This window comes from Sebastes umbrosus, chromosome 13, assembly GCF_015220745.1.
Source record: "Sebastes umbrosus isolate fSebUmb1 chromosome 13, fSebUmb1.pri, whole genome shotgun sequence".
Taxonomy (NCBI): Eukaryota; Metazoa; Chordata; class Actinopteri; order Perciformes; family Sebastidae; genus Sebastes; species Sebastes umbrosus.
Window position 1 is genome coordinate 12,838,949 of NC_051281.1, and position 24,453 is coordinate 12,863,401.

General features: G+C 39.9%; 1 protein-coding gene across 8 annotated transcripts; it reads left to right on the forward strand.

The window, feature by feature from the left end:
• Positions 1–1,229: 1,229 nt before the first annotated feature.
• On the forward strand, positions 1,230–21,939 carry si:ch211-39i22.1 (predicted GPI-anchored protein 58). Of its 8 annotated transcripts, none has more exons than XM_037790272.1 (13): positions 1,230–1,569; positions 7,762–7,860; positions 8,618–8,752; positions 8,813–8,896; positions 9,472–9,569; positions 9,746–9,881; positions 10,354–10,386; positions 12,283–12,372; positions 14,284–14,310; positions 14,744–14,764; positions 17,470–17,586; positions 18,454–18,513; positions 19,163–21,939. In XM_037790272.1, the coding sequence occupies exons 1-13, from the start codon at positions 1,506–1,508 to the stop codon at positions 19,189–19,191; spliced, it is 993 nt and encodes a 330-aa protein (XP_037646200.1). In that variant the 5' UTR covers positions 1,230–1,505; the 3' UTR covers positions 19,192–21,939. The 8 variants fall into 8 exon arrangements, with proteins under 8 accessions (XP_037646200.1, XP_037646195.1, XP_037646199.1 ...); XM_037790269.1 differs by having other exon boundaries at positions 1,231–1,569; positions 8,618–8,745; positions 8,776–8,896; XM_037790273.1 differs by having other exon boundaries at positions 1,231–1,569; positions 8,618–8,727; positions 8,788–8,896.
• Positions 21,940–24,453: the final 2,514 nt, after the last annotated feature.

The window sequence follows — 24,453 nt, forward strand, 5'->3', positions numbered from 1 at the left end:
TTTAATAAATCCAAGTAAATGATAGGACTTATGAGACTGTAAGAAAAGTAACAGAGACTAAATCATATGGAAATGTTTTATTTATAAGCCTAGAAATGCTGATAGGGGAGATCATTTCTAAAAGAAAAAAGTGTCTTAACTGATAGCATGGATGAGTTTAAAAAACAGAGATGGATTTGTCAGTACTGGACCTGTTATTAAAATGAAAGGGACATAATTATACCTCGTAATTAAAAAGTAATTGCTTTATCTTCCACTGTAGGGAAACAGCTTTTGTTGCTCTCAGTATATCTAAAGGACGACTTGAATGGAATAATACACTGTAAACAATTGCTGTTAATTTACAGCAGGATTTCAACAGTATTAACCTGTTATTGCTAAAAACAGTGCTTTACTGTTAATACAAAAGAATAAAAAACATCACTTTACTGCTGATCAACTGTCTAAAGTATCATCAGTAACAGTTTCATGCAGTATTTTTTTAATTCTGGGACCTGATCTGCACATGTGAGGCTTGTACATTGTACATGATTGTAAAATCAGTGAATTAGCTTTATTGTTCTTCACTCACATGTTGTTCTGGTTTGCATTCTGTGCTTGTAGCCAGCTATAGACAGACATTTTGGGAAAAGTGTCAAGTCTATTATAGCCTTTTTCCTAACAAGTGCCTTTAATTGTATTTAGTGTGACTATTCCTATGTCTGTAACCTGCTAAGTCTATTCATCTAGGCACAAAATAATGTTTATTAAAATGTATGTAAAAAATACAACCTAAATAGTGCATTAAAAGAAATCAGTAAGATAATGTAAAAGAAAGGTGAAAAAACAGCTATATAATGTATCTTTAAACAATAAATTAACTGTAAAATACTGTTAAATTAATAAAAAAAAACAGTTCAAACTGTATTTTCCATTAACAGTACAGAGCTGTAAATTTCAGCGACAGTATGATAATGTTAATTTGACAGTAACATAAAGGCAACCCTGCTGCCATTAGTTTCTTTACTGTTATTTTACTGGGAAATTCTTAACAGTGTATGTTTTATAAGGAGTTACTGGATAATTGAGATGTGGGGTTGATAAAAAAGACGAGTAAGTCGTTAGTACCAGTCATAGCATCGGAATGGTAATGGTAAAAGCGCTCGTGATTAGTGAAGGAGGTAATACCTTCCCAGCCCCTCGAGCTGTGTTTGGGGAGAAGAGAGACACGCCCACCTTAATAAAGACTGGACCTCTCTCTTCCAATCCAGACAAAAGGGAGACAGGATTCGCGGTTGCGCGCACTAAGCATCAGCATCTGAGCACCTTTTGGAGACGCCACTGGGTTTGATCCGACGCGCAAGAACGCACCGGCACCGGCACACCGACACGCAGCACACGCCCCTCCAGCTCCAGGTCCACCTGAAACCCTCCAGAGCCGCTTCATTGTCCTGTTGGAAAGGCAGAGGAAAGAAAAGGGAGTGTGTGAGTCTCTGGTTCAATCGCAGCCAGAACACCGTGTTCCCATGATGTCATACCTGTGGATTCTGCTATTAGGAAGCCTGCTGGCTGCAAGCGCCAAGGCACAAGGTAATGATTTATTCTCCAATTAATTCAGCTCAGCCTTCAAGCTGTGGGCTTTTGCTCGCACGCACATCAAATATCTATGTATCTATGTATGTATGCATCTATCTATCTGTCTATCTATCTATATCTATCTATGTATGGATGTATGCATCTATCTATCTATCTATGTATTTATCTATCTAAATATGATATGTCTAGTCTGTTCTCTGTCTGTGTTTTGGTCATCATTCATATCCCTCAGGCTCAGTCTCACCTATCTTTCTCTCCTTTCTCTGCCCGTCTGCCTCATTACTCATCCATACAGTGTCTGTGTCTGTGTCTGTGTCTGTGTGTGTGTGTGTGTGAGATAGTGCCATTGATTGCCAGTCTCTTGCCAGTCTGCCTGCACTCCCTGTCGGCATGCCAATTCAATTCACCTTTAGCTGCAATCTGCTTGTTTTAATCTGCTCTGACTGAATGAATAAAAAGCGTCTCTTCTCTCCATACTGATTGTCTGCAACCCAGACATTATCAGGGAAATACTGTAGGTGTGACATTCATGTAATGTGGCCAACATCTTTTTGGGAAATGAGTTTTGGCCCACATGGGGTGTGGTAGTGGGCCTATTGTCTTTATATACTGTACACATTTCCTTTCTTTTCTCTCTCTTTCATCCCTCTTTCCTCCTTTTTTTATCTATCTATTTGATCCCTGACGTCTTTGAAGTCTCTCCTCTTTTTTTTCCTTCTCTATGTCTTCTTTCTTCATGATCTGCTCTCTTCTTCTTCTTCTTCTTTCTTCAGCTGGCCCATAGGCACCCTGCCCTTCCCCGCGGCGCATTCAAGCAATGATTTCAGATTGTTCAAACGAGCAATAAAACTCAGAGGGAGAGAGAGAAAGGAGGCATTGAGGAAAAAAAACGCAGACACTGGGAAAGATGGAGGGGAAAGTAGGGGAGATGTTGGAAGAAGATAAAAGAGAAATGTTGTAGCTCGATTAAAGAGGGAAAACAGAGAGATCTACAAGGAAGGAAAAGAACAGTGAGCTTCATCTGTTGTGCAAACAAAATTTCAGTTGGTCCCAAACACGCGTGTGATCTGGTAATCTCACTCTACCGGTTCACTTTTTATTAACAGACAAACCACCAGAGAGGAACCACCCTCACACACACACACACATACACTTTTTCTTTCCCACACACACACTTTTTCTCCAATTGCTGAACTGTAAACCCCAATGCTGGTGCGCGGTGACACAGGCAATGGGTGTGTTTTGCTCGCTTGCATGCAAGTGGTTCCTAGGTACACTGAAAAAGATGGGTTGTTAGGTCAGTGGCATAATGTGCACACACACCGTGCACGGTGTAAGCTATAGAAGTGAAGGATAGGGAGTGTCTCGGTAACCAGATCCAGCTCCAGCTGTAGACAACACCCAACGACACAACTAGTTTCAGCGGCTTCCTCTCCCCCAGGGCCCTCTGCATCTGTGAGTGTGTGTGTGTGTGTGTGTGTGTGTGTGTGTGGGTGTGGGATATGACTTTAATGTACAGAACATGTGGGAGTGTTTCATTAATGTGTGTATGAGTCAGCTATAGGGCATGTGTGTACGTCTTGGAGGCAGATTAAAGCTAAAAAGAGCGGTGTGATGTGTGCCAGGTGTGTATGTATAGTGTGCGCAGACTTGTCTCTGTTTACACCCTCAACTACCAACACATAAATCACTCTTTTGGTGGATAAGTGAAAGGCACTCACACATACACTCTCTCTCTGCTCCCATGGGGGTAGTTTCAAGGTGTGCATGATTGGGGTAAACACAGCACTTTCTGTCCTACAAACACACAATAGAGCCATACCTGCCAGAACAATGCGCCGTGGAGGTGCTGTTGTATTACCTGACACACACAGTTTCTGGTGTACTATTACGGGTATTAGTGTATAAACACGCACTATTAGTCATCCAACCGCACACACACTCTCACGACAGGAACCAAAGAGTCAGAAAAATGAAGTTCCTCTTCCTTTGGCATTGATAACATACCTCACACTCCCAATTTATGTCACGTGGATTATGCGTGGTACATATTTAATGTGCAATGATTTAGAAGAAGATCGACTTCCTTGTTCTCATGTAATTTCCAAAACAAAAGGTGAATATGACGGAGATGAGAAGAATTTCAGGCTAAAGTTCAGACTTACCAAATAGTGTTATCAGTTGCCAAGGTAAGCAGTTCCATCATGAGTCACCCTTGGGATATCAAAACACCTGCATCATCCATCACTTCAGCCCTAAAACATCAATCGAGCATCTGAAACAGGATGTGCAACTCTTTAAGTGCAGCTTTCACGCTGAATTGGCTGTTAATATACCAGATAGTAGCTCGCCAACATGTTGTAACTTGCCAGGAACAACTTTTGCAAAAGAATGATATCAAAGTCCGGCTTGCTGGAACTTAAAGAACGGGGGAAACGTTATGTAATGTGCATCATAAGGGGTGTTTTCCAAAAATTCCAATCCCAGAAACATTTTAAAGCTACGCCCTGGACATGTGCAGTACATTCAATAGGGGGGAGAACATCATGCTTAGCTCTTTAAAACGTAGATTAGCACAAAGACAGGAAACAGGGAGAAACAGCTATCCTTGCTCCTCCTCCTCCTCCTACTGGCACCTCTAAAGATCTCATTTGTTTAATTCATACCAACATAACGACAATTTATTGTTTTACAGGCGGTTATGTGCTGGACCATTTCCTGGCCGGGACCAGTAACTTCCAGTAATTCCGGTTGACGACAAGAAGTTACTGTGCCCAGCCAAGAAATAGTCTGGCACGTAAGCCGCTGAAGTGAGCTATAACATGTTAATTAGTTTAGAGGTTACCTTCGGACAGAGCCAGGCTATATCTGTTAACAGTCTTTATGCTAAGCGAACTATAGCTCCTGCTTTAGCTTCATATTTACAAACATGAAAGCGGTATCAATCTTTATCTAACTCTCAGCAAGAAAGTGAATAAGCGTATTTCCCAAAATGTTTGAACCGTTCATTTAATGACGTAACAACTTTGCCGGGTTTGGTGTATTTTTTGGATCCCAATTGAATTGCGCCATGAATCACACATACGATGTTTGAGAATTTAAAACATTATTTTGCAAGTCAAGAAAGTTGCAGTTTGTCGTGGTATCATTTAGTTTTGTGTGAAACAGCTCAGTGACCTACATCTCTCGTCTCGCACAATATACGTCACCAACACTAGCTAAATATCTAACTTATCTATGACCAGGCACAAATGAAATGTTATCTGACCTGATGTGTTTCATCCAGCGACCCCTGATCTTTTTATCAGCCGGGAAGAAAACGAGCGACACCCATATTACGTATTTTCACAGTATACTTCAACTGAGAAGTATGCTGACACTTTCATGACTTGCAAAATTATGTTTTGTGTGATTCATGGCGCAATTCAAACAGGATAAAAAAAATATTTGTCCCTCTCTGTTGGCTAACATTCCTGTTTTTTCCGAAATAAGTTCCCACGGTGATCCACTGGAAGGGGGCGGGACTTTGCCTCTCAATAAGTTTAATGATATGTTTAATATAGAACATGTGTCAGAGCTGTTGTATTGGATTGTATTACACGTATAGGTGTACTCCGTGGGGTGAATTCATCGATCTATCGAGCCATATGAGCCAGTTTTCTAAAAGAACACAGTGTAACTGACAGTGTGATCTTTTCCCACATGTGTAAACTGGTTTGGGTTAAGAGTCTTCCTCAGGGGAGCTCTTTGCATCTCAAAGCTGCACATGCTGTACAGTTTCTTACAATAGCGTGCAGCCATGTCAGAGACACACAGATGACTCATCAGCCTCCAGGGAAAGCAGTGGCAGAGAAACAAAGAGAGTTAAGACTTTTGGTAGAGAGGAAAAGAGGGGATACAGTCTTAAAGACAAAAAAGAAAGAAAGGAGGGAGAGAGGTTTGGATGTGCAACAGTTTGTTTCGTTGCTGCTGCTGCTGCTGCACTAACACAAAACAGGACGCCGCTTTCTCAAAGTGTTGGAGTCAATGTGAACTTTACTTTACGTGTGTGTGAACATGTGGTTGTTTGTATGTTTGGAGTGAAAGGGGAGGAGAAGGTGTATTTATGAGTTTGTCCGCACGCACATATATGTGTGTGTGTGTGTGTTTGCGCATGCGTGTGTGTGTGCTGGTGGGTCGGGGGGTGTTTGTAGCGGAAGTAGTTAGAGGAGGAAGTGGCAAACTGATAGATGGGAACAGAATGTTCCATGGAGTGGCAACAGAAAGAGACTCTCACACACACACACACACATGACATGTTACATGAGAGCCACATACCTCGCACACGGGCATGTAGGCACATTGCCACGAGAAAATGTGCCCACTAATTTCCACATAAGCATACACACACATCATCATAGATCCTGGTTTGACAAATTAATAATAACATGTCAGCAGAAAGTTTGTAGTTTTGTCAGATTTGTACATGTTTTATCATCAGCCATCTGAACACTGGCGGCGAGACGCTCAGCACGACTGGCATCTAAACTTATCAACAAGTTGAATGTCCTGCCATGGCACATCTTTTGATAATGACTGTGATTTCCAAGTAAAGACAGTGATTTCCAAGTGAAGATAGTGAAACACACGCATCACACTTACCGCTCATACCTGTTCCAGCACATGCTGTCCTGTTCATTCAGCCCCGATTGCTGTTTGATTCTTAATAAACCATTTAGGCCTCTGATTATTGTTTATGTTGGCTCTCAAGCTAGCACAGTGACATTCAAACAGGGATCAAGAGGAAACAAAGAGCGCTTGTTTTTTTATTGCGGTCAGCATCTGTGCATGTCTCACATTCATGTTCTTGTGCATGAGTGCATGTGGTTTAGTAATGCTTGTGCGCGCGTGTGTGTATGGATTTTTGTGTGTGTGTGAAGGGAGCCGGGATGTCACCAGCGCTGCACGCCTCCAGAGAATTTACGGTGTGATGAAAATTCTTCAGAAGTGTTCGTGCCGCTCTCCCTCAAGGCTTCAGTGACTCTGATACGATCTCACTTGGCAACACAGCCACCCTTCATTGGAAACTCGCTTGCCAACAAGAGCAGCTGTTAGAAAAAGATGAAGAATTGTTTTCCTCGAGCATATTAAGAAAGAGAGTTGTGATACTGAGCAGTAAAAACCCTGATGACTCTTGTTACTTTATGATACGTCAATTTCTAGTTTTCTAGTAGTGGTCTGGCACCCGTTCTGCCTTCTTGTACAATTCTTTTTCCACTTTTTCAATCCATTTTTAAATACAGTTTTGCCAGCAGAAAGCACAGCATCACTCATACCATAAGGTTATCTCTCTTATTTAACGATTGGTACTATTTGGAACAAGGTAATGGCCCGATGAGCCAGCATCAGGGCGCTGCTGAACTCAGCACAGCAAAGAATGCTCAAGTCAGAGCTTAGTTTTTGCTGTTTCAGCTTCTCACAAGCAACAGGGGAATCTCACAGCGCTGCCTCAAACACACACAAACACCACAGAGTGACAAAGACACGTGCTTTGTATTTTCTCATTAGTACAGAGCTGCAATGCCAGTGCTGAGGTCGAGTCTTCGTATGATGTAGAGGCAGGTGAGACGCGATCGATTGATGTCGTCCAGTTGCGGTTGCTGGAACGTCCACATCAGGGACCAATCAGAGCAGGGCGTGGCTCTGTGTATGTGTGTGTGTGTGAGTGTGTTGTCGGTAGTGATTGTCGTGTTGGAGAATGTGTTGAATCCACAACATCTTAACGACCGTTCAGACAGATGATTTGAATGGTTTTAAGTGAAAACAGATGGATTAAAGGCAAGCTGTTTTTAATTATACTAATCACTACCAGTTTCATGCTCTATTGGTTCTATTTTAGGTCAGACTTATATTTGTTTGTGAACAGGAGAGGGCACAAACAAATGGTCAATACAGTCAAATTTAGGGGTGTTGAATTGTCAAGTTGTGAGGCTTCAAAGGCAGAAGAAACTCCCTTTGAGACATTGAGACAGATTTTGGGTTGCCTCATTTCTTCTTTTCGAAAAAGAAAATGGTAGTTGCACGGGTTTCTGTCAGTTGTGTGATGTCAGTTTCAGGACAGCTCTTTCTTTTTCCAACTTTTTGAAACTGATATATCCCAGTAGTCAATACTTATTCTATTACTTTTTTCTTCTCACATCTCTGTAGATGATGAAGCCCCACCAACAGATCCAGCAGTTGATGCGGCCCTGGACTCTGAAGCAGATGCAGCGACAGAGGTCCCAAAAGAAGCTGAGGTGACGACTGAATACATTGTTGTTTGTTGGTTAGTCAGTCTTTTATCTCAATAGAGGTCTCCTGGTAAATCACAAATCTTAAAGCAACAACTTTTGGTTCCATCATGGATGTACTGACTTAAAAATGTGTCATAAGTGCAGGTTCGAGTAATGTTTGGGTGAATAATGTAATGGTGAATATAGTTCAAAAAGGTTATTTTTAAGTTTGGGTTACTGTGACTTTGCAAACTTTCTTGTCTTTATACCCGTCCTCACTCCAAACTCGGACAAATTCTTATCTTACATAGCCGAGAGCACAACACTAGTGCTGCCACAATAAATACATATCTATACACCCTGTCCAGCTCTGGGCCACCTGAATTATTCAGTGTTTCTTGGTAACAGTGCCTCTGTGCGACCTGCATCTATAGTCAAGCTCAAAATCAGGTTCTAAATCCTTAGGCAGTTATTTGATAAGCTGAGACGTATCAAATAGCTGAAAAACGTGTCATGTTAGTTCTTAGTTGGGTATAGAAAGTTTTATGGAGCACAATGTTATTGGCTTGAGATGTAATGGCAGCTCTGTGTCTGCCCTTTTCAGACGGACTTTTGTGTTTTGTATTTCGGCAAAGCTCCAGTTTGCAAATCAGTTGTGCTTAGTACAAGAAAGAGATGGCGAACCACTAACAAATAAGTTGAAGTGATCTTAATACCCCTGACCAGAGACTCTTTTTTCTGGATCATTATGGGAATGTAATTTCAAGAGATGTAAATCTTGTGCTGAATGTAGGGAGAAACACCAACGGGGAGTGATCCTGAGCCTGAACCGGAAGCAGCGACTCCTCCAGTTGAAGAGGCAGCACCAGCGACTCCTGCTGCAGCAGACCCAGAACCAGAGACTCCTGCTGCAGCAGACACAGAAGTAGTGACTCCTGCGGTTGATGAGGCAGAACCAGCAACTCCTGCTGCAGCAGACCCAGAACCAGAGACTCCTGCTGCAGCTGACACAGAAGCAGCGACTACTGCTGCAGCAGATGCAGGAGCAGAAGCAGATGCAACAACAAAAGGTGATTAACAGGTGTTCAAATAGGCACACTGAAAAATGAAATACAGTGAAATTAAAATAAACAGTTTGTGTGCTCATTTCAGATGATTATTCTGACTCAAAAACTATAAAATTTCCTTACTTTTTCTTATTTTAAGCGAATCCCACATAGGCAACAAAGTAGAATCCACACACTGTGCTTTGCTCCCAAAATGATTTTTCATTCACTGTTGCTGTTATGTGCAGATTCTACTTTTTGCCATAATGTCTACTGCTTATCCTCCACTTTAATGCTACACTCCCATACCGAGAGAGACAATATTTTTCATACTGAGACGCAACAGTGATTGTAGTATTAAGAATAAATGTAGTCAGTCTAATCTATTGATTAAGCATGAGGCCGATCTCTAATCAGAGGCCTCATACTACAACACTTCTAAGATCTGCATTTTTTCCATTCCATTCGCCTTAACAATGTGCAAAGGTGTGAGAAAACACTTTCTGGTTTTGCTGCAGTAAAACAAGCCACCACAGCCCATGCCATAACACTTGGATGATAAAAACACACCCTCCCTTATGTGTCTCTCTCCTGTCCAGAGCCTGAAGCCGTTCCAGAGGTTAAGAATGAGGAACCAACAGCTAATGTAGAGGAGGACGCTACCTCAAGCAGTGGTGCAACAACCTCTAAGGAGGAGGTCAGTAGCAGTTAACAACATCTCATTATTCACACCTACTGTCACAAACGTGTCTAACAAACTTCCACATTACAATTATGTATAATTGCTGACATGCTGTGTGTAACATATTATTCAAGAGCTGCTATGCTAATGAGAAGTTAACGTGTCCTTTCTACATGCTTTATTTTTAATAGACTGACTCTGAGACCACATCAGCAGCAGATCCAGCTGTAGCAGAAAAAGAGGAAACACCAACTGATCCTGCCGCCGATTCAGAAACAACAAAACCAGCCGTAGAAACAGAAGCCCCTGCGGTTGTTGTCCCTGAAAGTAAGAATATAAAGGCTCTAGTGCTTATTTTTCACACTCTCGTACGGGAAAGACGGCAAAAAGGATCCCTGATATACTGTAATTCATGAAAGCAAGAATTTCCATTATTGTTTCCATGTTTTTTCTTAATGTCGTTGGTACAGAATAGTGCCCTTAGACAGTGGGTGATATATTATAAATTTCTACATGCTAAGGAGTGTAGAGTTGTAGAGAAAGCTGAACACATGTATCCTGTAGATGCAAGCAAGTAGTTCCTTTACATGAGGAAACTGTACAGACTTGTTTGTAAAACTTCATGTTCTTCTTCCACTTTGTTCTGGTACATTCTGTCTAATTACATGTAGCACGTCATGTTGTGTCATGTCATGTATGTGAAGCCTCAATATCTATAATATGCAGTGTAGTAGATGTAGTGTGCAGTTATATGAACAATTCAATTGTGTGTGATTCGGTTCTTTGTTTTTGCCAACAGTTAAAGTGGCGGATGCTCCTGAGGTGCATTCAGGTAAACATTTTTTTTTCATGTCATTGTTATGTTTTGTTATTTGAACCGGGACAATGCACAAAGAACATTAACCTTATTTAAAACAAGGAGAGATGTTATGTATCAGGTTTTATTTTCCACCCGTAGTCCCTGGGCAGTTAGGTAGAATAATAAATTCTCTCTTTCATTTGAACACTTTCCAAAGCCACAATATATAAACCTTTCTGGAGCCAAGTCTCACAGCTAAACAAATTACGAAGGCACACCACAAATAATTGCTCATGACTCAGAACCGCATCATACAAGAGCACTTCAGTGCAACACAATTTAAAGCCGTTTATTTCAGTAACTACAGTAACAATGAATCCACAAACATGCTGATCTGTTTAATTGACACTCGACGAAAATGTTGAAGTCCTACACGGCAGCATTTTAAAATCTGTACGGATTGTGTTTGAGCCAAACTGACTGAATACCTCTGTCGTGTATTTCCCTCAAACTCTGAACCTACAATATGTCAAAACTTATTAGATCTCCACGGTGTCAACATTTGACCCCAGGATGAAATTATTGTTGTTGTAGTAATTTTTTGTGTTTAAAAAAAAATGTACTGTACATGTCCTGTGCTTTTCATGAGATTTCATGCATCATTTTGCAGCAACTCCCCATTTTCTGAACAAATTAATGGAAAACAGATGTGCTTTTCTAGCAAAAAAGCACAAATCTCTTAGGAAGGTTATGAGGTGGGATTTTGGCGCACACAGTTTTACCTCCTAAAGTAGGGGTGGTATGGAAACCTCTAACTTCACCTATTTAACTTCACCTGTAAGAGTATTCTCTTTTTAATTCTCTCTTCGCTCATTTCAGCATTTCCTGTTCCAAGAAGTGTTGTTGTTTGTCCTCACCTGTTTTACAACAGGACATCCTCCTTTCCCTCACTCGAGGATAGAAATGTTATGTTTGGCTGGTCATTATCTCCTCTCCTAGTCATGCTAACAACTAAGAAAGGGAGTGGGGGTGCTGTTGAGCCTTAAGGACACGGTTGCTATGGAAGGTTTCGTCCATGTGATAACTGGCAGGGGAAACATTCTCGCACGGTGGCGACGAGAAGAAAAGAGTTGAGAAATGGAAAGGAGGATAAAGAAATGAGAGGAGAGAAAGGAGAAGAGAACAAGGACGGGGGGGGGGGGGGAGCTGCAAAAGAGACGCGAGGTGTAAAAACAAAAGGAAAGAGATAAAGGGAGACGCAAGGGGAAAGAGTAGAGAAGAGAAGGTGGGGAGGTTAATGAGAAGTATAGACGAAGAAAGGAGGCTCAGTAGATAGATATGAACACGGGAGAATGAGAGTACCGGAGTGAAACTTGGCTCAAAATATGATTTCGTTACTTAACATTCACGTATGATTTAATGTCAGGTGATGAACGAATAAGTCACTGGATAATTATGCCCCCGAGGTTCTCTTTAAAATAATTCACGATCCTACCTCGCCCTGAAACTGTTCTTGTTCACCGAGTCCCACATGTTGTATAAGTCACTTGGGGTTTTCCCCCTAATGAATATAGATTCAGGGTATGGTATTGTTTTTGACAGATAATATCCTTTAATCTAGTTCACAAGATCACTGTCACACCCTCGGAGCAGCTAGTGTTTCAGAGTCCTCATCGAGGACACCTCTGCAGGGTGTTCACTATACTATCGGGGCCGCGAGGGACTGAAGTAGGGAGTGCTTCCATGATGGTTGATATTATCATTAAGTAGTTCAACATGTAACAGTGTAGAACAGTGTGTTAAAGAGATGACTTTTTTTGGTGAACATCTGGAACATATCCCTCATGGGCGGGACGGTGAAAAGTGAATTTCCCTACGGACTTTGATATTGCATTTCTGTCACCAATGATATCTAATTATTTTTTTCAGATGCTGGATTTGACTTGGGAGATGCTCTGGGGCCAGATAACAAAGAAGTGGACAACTCAGGACAGAGCCGCAGTATGGGGGAATCTGGGGGTTAGTAACTACTGATAACAATTACTAATGATATTATCAATGTAACCAATAACCTCAAAAGTATGTAGGGATGCACACAGGAACCGTTGGGTACACACAGTTAGCATTACAAACAGGCACTGGTGAAGAGGTAGTTCAGTTTTTATGGGATTGTACTGTCTTTCCTAGCTACCTTTTTTATCACTCTGCATGCAGTTTGAATCTATGTGGAACAGTGAGATTAACCCTGAATCTATATGGAAAAATTAGATAAATCCCGCAGTAACTGGATGTGTATGGGATCAGCAGCATCTCTGCTCTAGGGAACATTACAACTTCTCTAATACTTTGACCCAGTTTGCCTAAACTTCCTGTTAACAAACGCATGTGAACAGGAAGTGGATGGGACATTTGATAATGTATGTAATTTCTTTGTAAATGCTGAAATTAGTGACTTAATTACAGCAGCGCATTGCTGCCACACCAGAAAAAAAACAGCGGATCAGTATCACGTTATAACATGAAAAGTTTAATGTTATAACTTTTCTTGTTATAACAATATACTATTTATCTTTTATTATAACGTGAAACTTTTCATCTTATAACAATATCATTTATTACATTAAAATGTGAAACGTTTTATGTTGTAACAATAAGTTATCATGTTATATAACTAGATAAATAGTGTATTGTCATAACAAGAAAAGTTTCTTATTATAACGTGATAAGTTTGTATGTCGTATTATCATGATCAACTTTTCACGTTATAACATGATACTGATCCGTTTTTTTCCTGTGTGGCAGCAATACGATGCCGTATTTAATAAATATGGTAATTACAACAATATGACCTAGTTAGACCAGTCATCACTCTTTGGAGACGTTTAAAGTTGTACTTCCTGTATTACCATATTTGAGCAAAGCAGCTTATTGAACCCTTATTTATTACTATAGATATTTGTGTATTGAGTTCAAATAGACTCACCATACAGCATTTTCTAACGTTATGTTCTTCCTGCTTTTGTCATTTCCCTTTCTGTTGTAACTGCAATCAAGTGGTATTACATTGAACAATGACATGAAATCACGAGGCAGCCATCGTTATGCACCTTTATGTGCTAGCTGTAGTCTGGCATCAAAACTACAAAGTTACACCTTTTCCAAATGGTTCGTAGCACGAGGCTGCGTCAAGACAGCGCCTCATAAACAGCGCTTTTAGACATTCCTCTCGGTGGTCTATATACTGCGAGAATGCTGTTCTAATTTTATGAGCTCTGTTCCCATGACTCGAGACAATGAATTGACTCGTTTTAGCTCCTGGGTCGAGAAAGTTTAATCACTAGCCACGGAGCAATTTGACAGCAACAATTTGACAGCAACACTTTGAACGCTGCAGCGTTCACCCTTTATTCCCCGTTTGAAAGCTGATTCATCTATGTCGTTTTAATCATCATAATCTCGTGATAGGCGCCCCTTCTTTAGTGCTCTGTTATTAGCGGCTTTGTCAAGTTGGAGCAGGTAGAGGGCAGCCGTGATGGCACAGGCGTATACAGACAGGCAGCGCAGAAGGCGATAACAGGGTTGTTTTGCATATGGAACGAATCATAGATAAGAGAGCAAGACAGAGGGTGTGTGTCTCCCTCAGATATTTTATCTCTCTGATATTATAAAGGCATCTCTGTGAGTATACAGAAGGGACATTTCATTCGTGTGTGTTTCCAGACCGGTTAGGACGGAAACTCTAGACCTCTTAATGCCTCCGAGGTGTAAATTACCACAAAGAGAGTAGTCTTGCTCCTCCCTTCTTCTTCTTCTTCTCTGCCTTCTGTGCTTTACATGCATTATTAACACATTTAAACGTGAAATGACAATGTGTTTTTTCTCTCCATCCTCCTTTAATAATCACTTATCTCTCTTCCTTTCTCACTTTAGCACATATTGCTGAAGCCACAGGAGACGGTAAGACTTTTCTTGTGTTCACGGTCAAAAATACAATCACATCACACCATCTTCAGTGCAAATCGCACAAATCCCAAGTCAGATACGTAGCTTTGCAGCAGCCACAGCAGCAGTAGTAAGACACAGGATATCACTGGCATGCCTCTGACAATACAAACAGGATACACGACTCAGCGGAAAATGCCTCTCCCCTATTGTTTTAGTTCAAACAATGTTTGGTCTTCTGTACGAGTATTTCACCTTGAATTCTGTTGGAAGTGCTACTTCTCTTCCTGATTGGCAAACAGACACAAATAACAGGTGCATGTCTGTGCATGTTTAAAAAAACGGTTCCCTCGTGTCCCATTTAACTTCCATAAAGTGTTAAACCAGTTTTTTAAATGGTACGGTTTTATGTTTCTAACTGTATTTATGTGTTCTCTGTTCTCAACAGTGGATGCACCGGAAGCCCAACGTGAGCTATCCTTCTTCTCTTTTTTTGTTTTGGATACATTGACCTACACACCCATGCACTGGCCCAAACATACCTGCAGCATAAACATTCCCCTATTGTCATGTTTCATACAAAGAGCCCTGAGCAGGTGCGCTGTTGCTGCATGCTACAAAAAAAAAAAACTTTCCTTTGAACTTAACTAAGTATCTTAGTATAATGAATGACAAGTCCAGGCAAAGGAGACAATGGCTAAAGGTTTGAGTCACCAGTGCTGAAGTGTGTAATGATATTTGTGTTTAAACTTGGGAAAGGCTTGTCGGGCTTGGAGACATGGATGAATGCGTTTTATAATAGTCAGTACACAATTTCAATTCTTATCACTGCATCTGTTTTAAAAGTATTAAAATCAGTCATGGATCAGTCCATTTAGTTCATTACATTGTAAATTGGGATGCACCGATCCAACTTTTTCAGTCCTGATACCGATAGCAATACCTGGGCTTTGGGTATTGGCCGATACCGAGTATCGATCCGATACCAGTGTTTAATTAATAAGCTGTATGCCTCACTGTGTGGAAGAGACTGGAATCAAATAAATACATATAAATAGATTTACTGAATTGTTATTTATTATTAAAATAATAAATTGTACACCAGCAACTTGGTAAAAAATCGTCAAAATTAACAGGACATACAATTCAAGTTTAAACCTTTTTAATGCAGCTACAAATTGGTCAAAACTTAAACAGGAATTAAAATTTCAGTATATAATGTATATAGTATATAAACATAGAATTGAATAGATCAGCTCCATTATCACCGATACCAGATCCAGCTATTTGAGTCAGTATCGGCCCGATATCCGATCCGGTATCGGTATCGGTGCATCCCTAAACGTGTAACTTTTAGCTATGTTGACTACTGCAGTGTTTCCTCTGACCTCTGACCTCAGCCTTGTAGCATACAGGCATGTGATCATAGTTGTGGCTGCGGGTCACATACGGTTCCCATAGATTTGTGTTTCCATGGTGCATCTTGTCTATTTATGTCTGTATGTGTGTGTGTGTGTTCACACGGCCTTTTTACACCAGAGAAACTGATGTGTCCATGGCGTGTGTTCTACATTTGTGCACCACATGCATGTTCACACATGTCTGTCTGCACACCTTTTCCTTCCCTTTTCTGACTCACTGCCTTCTCCTGGGTTATTCCACTGACCCATTCCCTTTTTCTAAAAATGAATCTTGAGTCACGCGAGTTCTCTGACTCATACCGCTCCTTTGTTGTTTCACCTTTTAACTCTGTTTACCACTGGATTTACGAAACTTTCATTCTTTGTTGTGTGCTTACGTTGCTGACTCACCCATCACACCCCAACATCCTTTTTCCCATCCATCTTTCGCTCTATTGCCACTTCAGCTTATCCTGCCATTATTATTCTGTGTTGACTGAAGACACCGCAGGGTCAATAAAAAGCTAGTTTATGAAAGGATTGCCGTGAGGAAAAGCAATGATACTGAACAATTTTACAGGATACAATCCCTTCTGTCTGATTTTTTTTCTCATATTTTTAGTTCAAAATTGCAAAAAAAAGTTACAGATTTTTTTATAATCTAGTCTATGCTCTTCACTTCTACCAACCTCATTTGTAGTAAATTCAGAAAGCTTAAACTGCACAATATAGCCATTAAATATTAGCCTAATTTTTCCTCATATGGCCTGGCAATGCACCTACATCAAACCTTGAATACTGCACAAAGTATATATAGTGTAACATAGTGTCGATACCTGCCATTTATTTTATCAGTAAGCAGAAATATCTAGTACAGTATAGGTTATGTACTTGATATTTCTACTTAGTACATATACAGTATAGGTTATGTACTTGGTATTTCTGCTTAGTACATATACAGTATAGGTTGTGTAGTAGGTATTTCTGCTTATTACATACTGTATAGGTTATGTAATAGGTATTCCTGCTTATTACATATACAGTATAGGGTATGTATAAGTTACTGCAATTAAATCTGTTTACTGTTGACTCAGTTGTTAATGACTAGCAAATAATTAAATTTATGTACAAACTCAGTCATTTAGTGATATTCACACTAGTATCGGCATCTTATGTTACATTATACTATAATTTGCTGATAATACCACGTTATTTTTACGTAGATAAATCATTTAATGCAGGGCTTTTAATTCTAGGATTTATAAATGAAAAAATTGCATTGCAGGTTTCATGCGTGCCATCGTTCGTGTGCCTTTAACAGAGAGGTATTTGCTGTCGGCTATGACACAGCATGAAAACTATTCAGATGGGTGTTGTCATAGTAACTGGGTTACAGGTGCAGACAGATATATGCTGTCAGTGTGAATGCTTTCAGGGTTCTAAATTATTGGGTAGGCGAATGAAATGGGATCAGGAAATGCTGCGACAAGATGATGCATCTCTGTCACACACGCATACATTACTGTATGTCGTGTCATTGAGCCTCGCTGCTGAACTGTCATTATTTCAACTGGAAACAGTTGATACTGAACATTACAATCTCACACTGGCACATATTCAACACAGTGCAGTCACATTTGTATCATAAAACATGCTCAAACTAATATGTTTAGAGTTCAAATGATGTTTTCAAATGATATTGACAAAGTTTACATTTGCAGCTCTCATGCACCGGTGTTAATTATCTTTGTGTTTGTTTGTTTGTTACCTACAGAGGCCAGCTCCGGCTCTGTAGCAGGCATCATTAGTGCAATTGCCGTGGCTGTAGTGGGAGCCATCGTTGGATACTTCACCTATCAGAAGAAGAAACTGTGCTTCAAAAATAGACAGGGTAATTATCTTGCTGACTAATTAACTAACTAAATGTTTGCTTGAGTACAGCACTTGTACAAGGAATTCCACAATGACCTGCACGTCAAGATTTTGTTGTTTTTCTATTGCTATTTGGTGCAGGAGAGACTTGGGCCATAGCAGAATCTCAGCCTTTAATCAAGCTGCCAGCATCTTTAGTAACACTTTGCTTTAGCCAGGCTCAGATGATGGGTGGTGTGTGTGACTTTTTGTCTGAATATCACAAGTTCTGGAGGTCAGCAGTCTGTCTATGAGACATAGCAGACTCAGCTGTATCCCTTAGACAGTGTTGTCTAATACAGTCAACTCGCACACATCCTGCATACCAATACTACCAATTCAGCAAAGTTTTAATTTACAGTCAACATGAGCAATAGGCCATTCAGCTTAAGCAATGTGGGGCAGAAGTCAGATTCAGATTAAGAATTAAACCACCAATGCTCTGAATTTGAGTAAAAAGTCATTTCTATATGTATTTAGTATTCATGAATGTGATTCTCCTTAGAGTGTCAGGATTGTAAATAGCAATGTAATTAGCAGCTGCTCCACTGACAGTAAATGGAAAGGCTCGGCTACACAGAAACGAGTAGTTTTGAGCTTTTACACCAGAAAAAAATAATGAAATACATTTTCATGGTGGTGATAATAAGAAATTAGAGCGGAGAAACATTAACATCCTCAGAAAGTCCCCCCTGGCTGGTGCTTTCACCGTCATACTTAATTTATGGGTTAGTTATCTAAATGCTTGTGAAATCCAAACTGCCATGTGACGACTTGTCTGCTTCAGTTTGTCTGTCTGTCTGCATTTTTTTTGCGACTATCTGACTTTGTCAATCTCTGTGATTAGAAGCGGATCCAGAGGTTGCACGTAAAGCTGACACGGCAGAGGCTCAGTCAGATCCCCAGGGTAGGACATACACACACACACACACACACACACACACACACACACACACACATAACCACTATCTTACGAAAAGTTATTCCTCATTTTTCGCGTGTTTTCCTACGAATGTCCAGCATCAATTTCCACTCCAGTCTTTTCAAAATAAAATTCCGTCTTCACTGGAAACAACTTGGTTAGGCTTAGGAAAAGTTAGACTTGGTTAGGTTTGGGCAACAAAACTACTTATTTAGGTTTAGGAAAAGATTGTGGTTTGGGTTAAAATAACATTGAAAGTAGTGTAACTTAAGTACGGGAGTTACGTGACAAATAAATCAACGTTGACTTCCGGTTTCACATGGGGTACAAACACCGGCCTCCTGGGCGAGGGTCTGTTTTTTTGTGACCCACCCATCCACCCTGACGTCCTCTCTACGCAACGTGTGCCACTCTTTATACTCCGTTGTTCACGATTACGTGAATTACATACAAGTTGATTTTGTGGGACATATACGAATTACATCGCATTTACTTTTAGTAGGTATACATACGAATGGTGTATTAGAACAGCCTGCAACACACACAAAATGCATTTTAAGAAGATACAAGCACACAGATCAGCACATATACAATACTCTGAAATGTTTTGACCTTTTTTTCCTCCTTTTTGCAGTCCTTAGCAACCTGCTGAACTCGTCCTAGACCAGCGACGATCACATGACTGCCTGGACCAACTACCGGCAAGCAAAGTGGCAAATCTCACTGTTGAGCTCTATCTTCTGTAGAGCTAAATTACTGTGAGGCCCCAGAGTAGGGCTGTGTGTGTGATTATGTCCGTGTGTGTGTGTGTGTATGTGTGTGCATGTGAGAGTGTGTTCATTCTTGTGTGTGTGCATATATGTGGGGAGTAAATATATGTGAACCTTAGGGGTTTTATGATTGTTAAGACATAGGAATTTATTAAAATGATTGGACCGACTTTCTACTTGAGTGGACATTAAAGAGATGTAATCTCAAATTAACCATGAAATGGCTAGGTTATATACCTTTTTTTCTTATTTCATTTGTATGGCTACTATCCAGTTCTAGTAATTCAGTGTGAATATAAACCAGTGACAGTTATCGATGTTGTAGATGTTTGTACTGAATTCTTAAAAGTGGATTTTTTCTGTCATTGTTTGAGCCACCCATATCATTTTCAAAATTCCACAACAGGCAACAGTCACTTAAGTAAAACATGTTTTTTTTCTTTTTGTATAATTGTCTGCATTAAAAATGCAGGGTAGATGGATAACAGGGGGTTTCAATAACTACCACTGTGTCTCCTGGATTCTGGCGATTAAAACTAGTATAGGATTGTAAAGCTAGGATTCTGGGGATGCTGTTGCGGTCCGATGCGTGTTCGGTTGGCCGCTGATGTCACTGTATGTGCGTGTGTGTTTGTGTGTGTGCCTTTTTGTTGGTTGGTGAAGGGGCTTCGTTTTAAATCCTGCTGGGTGACTACCACTTCTCCTCAGTCAGTTCAATAAATTAGAGTAAAATTTCCAACTAAACAGAAAAAAAAATCCAACTAAAACAAGTTTATTCACCGCAAATTGATTAAACTATTAAAAAAAATATCCATTTATTTGATAATATGAATATTTAAAATAGAAGTGAATTCTGGTCCAACCCTGTTTCTGGCGATGTTCACCTGACATGGACACAATTCAAAATGTAGTAATGTATTAGACATTGTTCTGATGTAGTACGTGTCAGTCTAGTTGTGATGCAGTAATTTCTCCTCTATAGTGCCTTTTACTGACACAGCCTGGCTTGACCAATATACAGACACACAGCGAAGAGAGCTGGGACAATAAAACAGGCAAAATAGTAGTTGAATGTATCAAAATATACCAGACAATTGAGGAATGTATGATCTTAATTAAGTCATAATCATTTTAATGGTTGAAAGCCTCACTTTGTCCTGCTCGTGCATGTGAAACATTACTGTACCAGCTGCCGTATATCCGTTCACAGTGGGCTGTTTGCTGTTTTACTTCCAGTACTTTTATTAACTACATTCCAGACTCTTTTAACAGCCTCACAATTCAGCGGTAAAAGCATCCTCATTGTGTCTCTTTATTTGAGCAAGCCAGTTGCTGTCACAGGGTTTTTGTATCATTCAATATTTCCAAACACCATTCACCTGTGATTTTTATATGAATTTTACATTTAGCAGTGGTTCATTATTGTGAAATGCCTCAGAAGCAGCGCTATTGCATTAAAAAAGAAAAAAAGCCAAACAGTTTTTTTTTTGCAGCTGTAGCACAAACAGTTATTAACTTCTGAATGTCTTTTTCCGTTGCCTTGCAGTTTTGTACTTGCTCTGCTCCCTTTAAACTTTGAAATAAGGTTATTAGAGGTCGCATAGTGCTGCAGTTCATGTACAGTGTGTTACTCGTAAAGCACCATATAGCTGCAATACAGGACAGAGACTGTTGCTAAAAGCTAACAGCCTAGCCTCAAGCTGAGAGATATTAATAGTCTGTGATGTCACACATCGTTTAATCCTACTGTGTAAACTGCGGGCTGGACGCCGGGTCAAAGCTCTCTTTGAATTGCCTTCTTATCCTGTAATCTGTGATAGACTGAGTTTCTCTCGACACATTGGAACCAAGTGGATAGTGTGTCTGAAATCTCTTACTGCATCTGCTACGATGGCATGGAGTGATAATGCACAAAACACCCACTAAATAACAGTACAAGCTTTCAGATATAGCCACGGATGCCTTCAAAACACCCTTTTCAATCCTTTGTGCACTCCAATGAGTGGAATAGGAGTCAATAAAAGCACTCGGCTGTCCTGCAGTGCACATTCAGAAACCTCACTGGGACTGATTTGATGTAAAGGACACTGAAGCAACAACACATCCCTAAAAATAGCACAAGGAATGCTTGTGTTTTGAGCATTATGGTCCACTCTACATTTAGTCCCAAGCAGTCACATTCCTTGTAAACAAACTATTGGAGCGAAGCATCCAAACCAGAATGTAAAACCAAGGATTGTAGACTTATTGGGTCCTGAAGTGCACTTCCCAGATAAATGCTGAGGCATCAATCGTGGCGCTGACCAGTCCTGCCTTATATATATACCGCCTCTTGGAAAACAAAGAACAACGTCATCATCTGAAAGTGAAACGAGCAGAGATGTTTTGCAGGTGATTTTAATAACACAATCTCTACAGGAGAAGCACTTTCCTATCCTGTATACATCTTGATTCATTAAACATATTTAGACAATTCATGTTTTTCAATTTAGACTAGTGACTCTTCCTTTTTATTTAAATACGCTGTGTTTTCATTTTGTGTAGGAACTGTCTTTCTTCATTTGTCATCTGGCACTTGTGTTGTTCTTCTGGAATTGTGTAAATAATGTTTGAGGAGTCAATTAAACCGTTTTTGTGGGCATTGGTGTTTTATTTCCCTGCCAAATTATCTTTGTGTGGTGTGTGTGTGTGTGTGTGGGCGTCTAGATCAAAAGGACTGCTTTATGCGTCACTGATCTTAAAGAATGATATTCAAATATTGGAAGATATATAATACATAATAATGTATCGGTTTGTTTCCATCGATCAAAAAACACCTTTAAAGTTTGTGCAGCTGTGTATGCCTCTCTCTCTCTGTGTGTGTTTGTGACTTCCTTTAGCGCCTGCAAGCTGTTTGAAAGAAAGCTCATTGGAAAGAAAAAAAAACAAACAGGCATCACAGGACTCAACCTGAAATGTTTGCTATGTCAAGTGTTCATAGAATGTATTATACACAGTTTGGAGTTTGGCGAGTGATTAATGGTGACAGGTAAATAACGATACACACCTGAGGCCTTCAGGAGTAGTACTGTGGGAACCTGTGCAGGTTTTCTTGCCAAAAAACACACATAATTCCTATACATAATGCGCATATTAATTTTGTCCCCCCAAGGTAATACACCCACACCAACTGTAAACAATCTAATTGAACCTGCGAGGGGCTGTGACGCCTTGATAGTGACTCAGGAATGGAGTTGATTTGATTCCAAATCGCACTAAATTATCTTTCATGGATGAAACAATAAAACTTGACTGTGTTGGCGTCTGCGGGAAACTCATAAATACCAGAAGTGAACTCAACACGCCATCTATAGGCTATTACAGTAAAAGCATCCAGGTTACTAGCCTAAAGAAGTCTTTACTCTTTACTGTGGTTTTTTTTAGCCTCAGAATGGTTTGATTTCATTCATGATGATTATATCTGACAAACTATAGCCCACTCAGTCATTTTTACCTTCTGAAATTCCTTTAAAGGACCATTACAACCCATAATGTACAGTTTTCACCTATCAAAAACTGATTGCAGCTCCTACCTTGTGACTGTAAGGTTTTTTCTGCCTCAGAATGGTTTGGTTTCATTCATGAGGATTATATCTGACAGATTATAGCCCACTCAGTCTTTTTTACCTGCTGAAATTCCTTTAAAGGAACATTAAAACCCATAAAAGACAGTTTTGCCAAAAACTGATTGCAGCTCTTACATGGTGACTGAAAGTTTTTTTCTGTCTCTAATGGTTTGGTATCATTCATGAGGATTATATCTGACAGATTATATCCCACTCAGTCCTTTTTACCTGCTGAAATTCCTTTAAAGGACCATTACAACCCATAAAATACAGTTTTTAACTGCCAAAAAACCGATTGCAGCTCCTATAGAGTGACTGGAAGGTTTTTTTCTGTCTCAGAATGGTTTGATTTCATTCATGAGGATTATATCTAACTGATTATAGCCCAGTCATTTTAACCTGCTGAACTTCCTTTAAAGGACCATTATAACCCATAGTCTTCACCTGCCAAAAACTGATTGCAGCTCATACCTTGTGACTGAAAGGTTTTTTCTGTCTCAGAATGGTTTGGTTTCATTCATGAGGATTATATCTAACAGATTATAGCCCACTCAGTCTTTTTTACCTGCTGAAATTCCTTTAAAGGACCATTACAACCCATAATGTACAGTTTTCACCTGTCAAAAACTGATTGCTCAGAATGGTTTGATTTCATTCATGATGATTATATCTGACAAACTATAGCCCACTCAGTCATTTTTACCTGCTGAAATTCCTTTAAAGGACCATTACAACCCATAATGTACAGTTTTCACCTATCAAAAACTGATTGCAGCTCCTACCTTGTGACTGTAAGGTTTTTTTCTGCCTCAGAATGGTTTGGTTTCATTCATGAGGATTATATCTGACAGATTATAGCCCACTCAGTCTTTTTTACCTGCTGAAATTCCTTTAAAGGAACATTAAAACCCATAAAAGACAGTTTTGCCAAAAACTGATTGCAGCTCTTACATGGTGACTGAAAGTTTTTTTCTGTCTCTAATGGTTTGGTATCATTCATGAGGATTGTATATGACAGATTATAGCCCACTCAGTCCTTTTTACCTGCTGAAATTCCTTTAAAGGACCATTACAACCCATAAAATACAGTTTTTACCTGCCAAAAACCGATTGCAGCTCCTACAGAGTGACTGGAAGGTTTTTTTCTGTCTCAGAATGGTTTGATTTCATTCATGAGGATTATATCTAACTGATTATAGCCCAGTCATTTTAACCTGCTGAACTTCCTTTAAAGGACCATTATAACCCATAGTCTTCACCTGCCAAAAACTGATTGCAGCTCATACCTTGTGACTGAAAGGTTTTTTCTGTCTCAGAATGGTTTGGTTTCATTCATGAGGATTATATCTAACAGATTATAGCCCACTCAGTCTTTTTTACCTGCTGAAATTCCTTTAAAGGACCATTACAACCCATAATGTACAGTTTTCACCTGTCAAAAACTGATTGCTCAGAATGGTTTGATTTCATTCATGATGATTATATCTGACAAACTATAGCCCACTCAGTCATTTTTACCTGCTGAAATTCCTTTAAAGGACCATTACAAC